Raw genomic sequence first — 4,367 nt, forward strand, 5'->3', positions numbered from 1 at the left:
AGATTCTATTATTAAACCAGATGCCTACACGAATTCAGGTTAGGGCTGTTACAGAACAGATACTTTATTTGGAAGAAAAGATTCAAGTTCTGGGACCTGTGATTGTACGTATGAAAAATGTAAGATGAAAACATTTTAAGGCTACTACTAATTTTATACTATATTAATGGGTGCTATGTTGAGACAACATTTTTTTTTAATTACACAAAACAGATGTTGAAAAGTAAAATTAATTTACCCTAGTATCTTCATTAAATAATATATTGTTTTTAAATATACTATTTAGAGATTTAAACATTATATAGGCCTAATTAGTAATATACCATTTAGACGGTAGAAAGTGTTTTAAGTTTGACATTTTCTCATGAAACAACCATACAAAACCTGGCGAATTGAAATAATGTTTACGTTTGTGATCACCAGGTTGTTTCAAAAAATAAGGCGTGGCTAGAAGAAAAAGCTGACCAATCATCTGTCAGCTACATCGAGCTATCACATGAACTGGACACAGTAGCCACGGCCTTGTTGGATGTGACGTCACATATTTTAGGTCAATACTTTAATAGATTTTATAATTTAAAATCTCAAAGCCTACTGTCATGTGTCATGTGTGTTCAGTAATGAAGTGTTTCTACTGAGAAGAATGCAACAAAATTGTTTTACAGTTTAGTTTACAGTTATTGCAAATACTATGTTAAAGGGATATAATTTCACTGTCGGCCGAATATCATAACACTTTCTATGTTTATAGTTTTATAAATTCGACATCACATTAGTCAATCTTGTAAATCCTTACATTGAAAAAAATGAAGAATTTACAATCGTTTCGTGTAACCTTATTCGCCCTAAAACAAGGCTGAAGAGCCTTAAGGGTTAATAGAACGTTAAACGTTTTTTTTAATACTACTGATTATATATTCGATAAACAGTCATGTAAAAGTTAAATTTAAAATAAATGTACACTATATATATCTATATGTTTCGGACATTTTGGAACTAATGGTGTTTGTTTAAATTTAGATCACATTCATAGTTGTTTTTATTTCATCCGAGTATTACATGTTTTGCGTTAGAGCTAAACTAGTAGAACGTATTGCATGTACTATAAAATGTTTGTTCACTTCAACTGTAACTAAAATAAAATACTAAATCTGATTCCAACAGACGAGGACAACATGGAAGTCAACAAACCAACGCCATCTTTACCACAGCCTGACACACAGACAACAGCAACATTTCTAAAAGTAGAATCACCAAGACAACTCATCACACAAGTCAAACATACAGCTGGTATATTATAGTAAGCTTTGGTATAACACGTTAAATACATCATATACTGGATATAATTTTAAAATATGTACATGTATTGTATTTTGTAAACCAAGTTACGTTTGATACTTTGGTGTAAATTCGTTTTTAACACCCTGATTTTCAAGATTTAGGACATTTTAAATTACATACATATAAATGTGACTATTCCCAGTTGAAGAACATCCTGACCTAGAGCGTAGACTCGCCTATATTGAAACAACACTATCTTCACTACAGGACACACAACATAAGTCTACAGATGACATATCAGAAATAAAACAATGGAAATACAACTTTGTAACAGAACAGAGTGACATGGGGGTAAATATTGAACAACTGACTAAAAAATAAAAGCAGATTTTTAAAAACCTCAGAAAACAAATGAGTGAACAAGATAACAAAGAAAAGGAGCTGAACAAAGAAATTGAAAGTTTAAAAGAAAAAGAAACCAAGTCAAACAAAACACTAGAGAAACTGTCCCTAGATATGAAAGAATATGAAAAAAACACACAAAATAAATAAAGAGATGCAAGCTTATACAGATAAAACAGACAGTATGACACAAGAAATTAAAAGCCTCTCTGATTTGATTGTTTCTATACAAGATGAAAATAATAAAATCGTGGTCAAAACTTCAACGCAATTTGAAAAGTTTAAATCAAAGGTAAACTTAAAAATTGCTAACTATTTTGTACACAGTTCTATTCTTACTTTCCAGTTAATTTATTCAAAATTCTTAATTGATAGGCATTTGATTAACTTCACCTATAGTAATTCAATGCATTGTAATGTTAACTGTGATTAATTTTTAATATGCAATACAAATAGTAAAATGTATATATTTTCAATTATGATCGTCGGTCTTTAGCACAGCGTTATGTACAAACTCCTACAACAAAGATTGATGCCCATTGACAAACTGATTCAAATCTTTAACCAGAACTTGGAAACTAGGGAAGAAAGAATAAATAAGGTGAGTTTGTAATGCTTTTATAAAACAAAAATTATTTACAAGATTGATAAATCCTACATTACTCAAGACAAGTCTGTTATTAGACTATTTAGTATTTACAGAGAAAAAAAAACTAAATCATTTTCTAATCTTACAAGTTGACATTATTTATTAAATTTAGTGTACCAGTCCTACATTATAGCTTATGTAAATATATTGTGATGCTTTCATTTATCTATTTAATTATAATTTAGCTGGGTGAACTTGAAAATAGTATTTCCAAGTTGTCCAACGATTTTCATCTCATCGGTAAGTTTGGTTTAAAAAATGGTTTGAATCATATTTATATAACAGTAGTGATTTAACGACAATTCTACCTATTTGATTTTCTCGCTTAAATATAACAATAGTAAAAGCTATCATATAAATGATATCAAATCGGTAAATGTTTTATTTCTTTTATTACCTTTGTTCAATATTCCACCCTCAATCGCTCACATTTTATCTAAATATTTCACTCTCATTACACGGACATAACCATTTGTTAAACTAAGTTAGTGATCCAGCCAGACCATAACGTGATGTTCGTTAACCAGACAGACTACAACGTGAATGTACGTTAGCCAGACAGACCATAACGTGATGTTCGTTAGCCACACAGACCATAACGTGATGTTCGTTAGCCAGACAGACCATAACGTGATGTTCGTTAGCCAGACAGACCATAACGTGATGTTCGTTAGCAAGACAGACCATAACGTGATGTTCGTTAGCCAGACAGACCATAACGTGATGTTCGTTAGCCAGACAGACCATAACGTGATGTTCGTTAGCCAGAAAGACCATAACTTAATGTTCGTTAGCCAGACTGACCATAACGTGATGTTCGTTAGCCAGAGAGACCATAACTTAATGTTCGTTAGCCAGACAGACCATAACGTGATGTTCGTTAGCCAGACCATAACGTGATGTTCGTTAGCCAGACAGACCATAACGTGATGTTCGTTAGCCAGACAGACCATAACGTGATGTTCGTTAGCCAGACCATAACGTGATGTTCGTTAGACAAATAGACCATAACGTGATGTTCGTTAGCCATACAGACCATAACGTGATGTTCGTTAGCCAGCCAGACTATAACGTGATGTTCGTTAGCCAGACAGACCATAACGTGATAAAGAATGGAACATTTCACTCACCCATAGTGCCAGTCTCTAGACCCGTGGGTTTCTGTCAGGTGTTTGTTTCCTCACCTGGTACATTACACCACCTGGTATGTCGGGGGTCGACCTACAGTGGTCTACCTTAGTACGGTAAGACAATTACAGAGCTGTAGTTTAAAACTAACTAATTGCAATTACCGTCACACCATCCTTTTATGTTTCTAACATAAAGACAGAGTCCCATACGAGCCAGGGATTAAATCTAAAATAAAATAATAACTGAAAGACAAAAATAATTATATTTGTAACATCTTAGTATTAAATTAATTTATTGTAACATGAAATGAGCTATAGAATAGGTTGATGGTGCTAATTTGGTCAATCGTTTTATTTGAGTTTCAAAAGTACAACATAATAAATTTAGTTCTAGAGATTCTTGATACGATAAATTATCCTTATATAATTAAACTATAGGGACTGAATTATTACAACATAACGCATATAACCTTTGTCGTACCATTTGTGAGGTATTAATTGAATTATTACCCTACGACAATACAAATATTATGGATCAAATAATCAAAGCATGGAGATCATCCTTTTATGGCGTCCACACGTGGAAGGCGGGGGGGGGGGGGGGTCCGAATAAAATATACTTTTGTAAATGCTTGTGGACTTGATATGGGGAGGGGTCGGGTCATTATCAACGTCCACATGTTGAATTTAACAACAAAATACTTTTTTTAAAATGCACATAAAATGTCGGTTATACATTAAATCGGCAGTTCTCGTGTTGAATGTCCCCAGCACAACGGGTGGATAAATGTAGCCAAAATGTAATTGTATACCGCCAGCCTAGGAAAATATGCGGATATTTTTTTTATTTTTGGGATTGGGAGGGGGCAGTGACCACAACAATTATCTAAAATATTTCACGGTAT

At 33.0% G+C, this 4,367-nt stretch overlaps 1 protein-coding gene across 1 annotated transcript; it reads left to right on the plus strand.

The window, feature by feature from the left end:
- The first annotated feature begins 1,824 nt into the window (after positions 1-1,824).
- LOC131947427 (uncharacterized) lies at positions 1,825-2,628 on the plus strand. Its single transcript, XM_059308641.1, has 3 exons — positions 1,825-1,975; positions 2,180-2,284; positions 2,518-2,628. The coding sequence occupies exons 1-3, from the start codon at positions 1,838-1,840 to the stop codon at positions 2,626-2,628; spliced, it is 354 nt and encodes a 117-aa protein (XP_059164624.1). The 5' UTR covers positions 1,825-1,837.
- The last annotated feature ends 1,739 nt before the right edge of the window (positions 2,629-4,367 follow it).

The sequence above is a fragment of the Physella acuta genome, unplaced genomic scaffold, assembly GCF_028476545.2.
Source record: "Physella acuta isolate Inbredline_101_S28 unplaced genomic scaffold, ASM2847654v3 ptg000592l, whole genome shotgun sequence".
In the NCBI taxonomy this organism is placed as follows: domain Eukaryota; kingdom Metazoa; phylum Mollusca; class Gastropoda; family Physidae; genus Physella; species Physella acuta.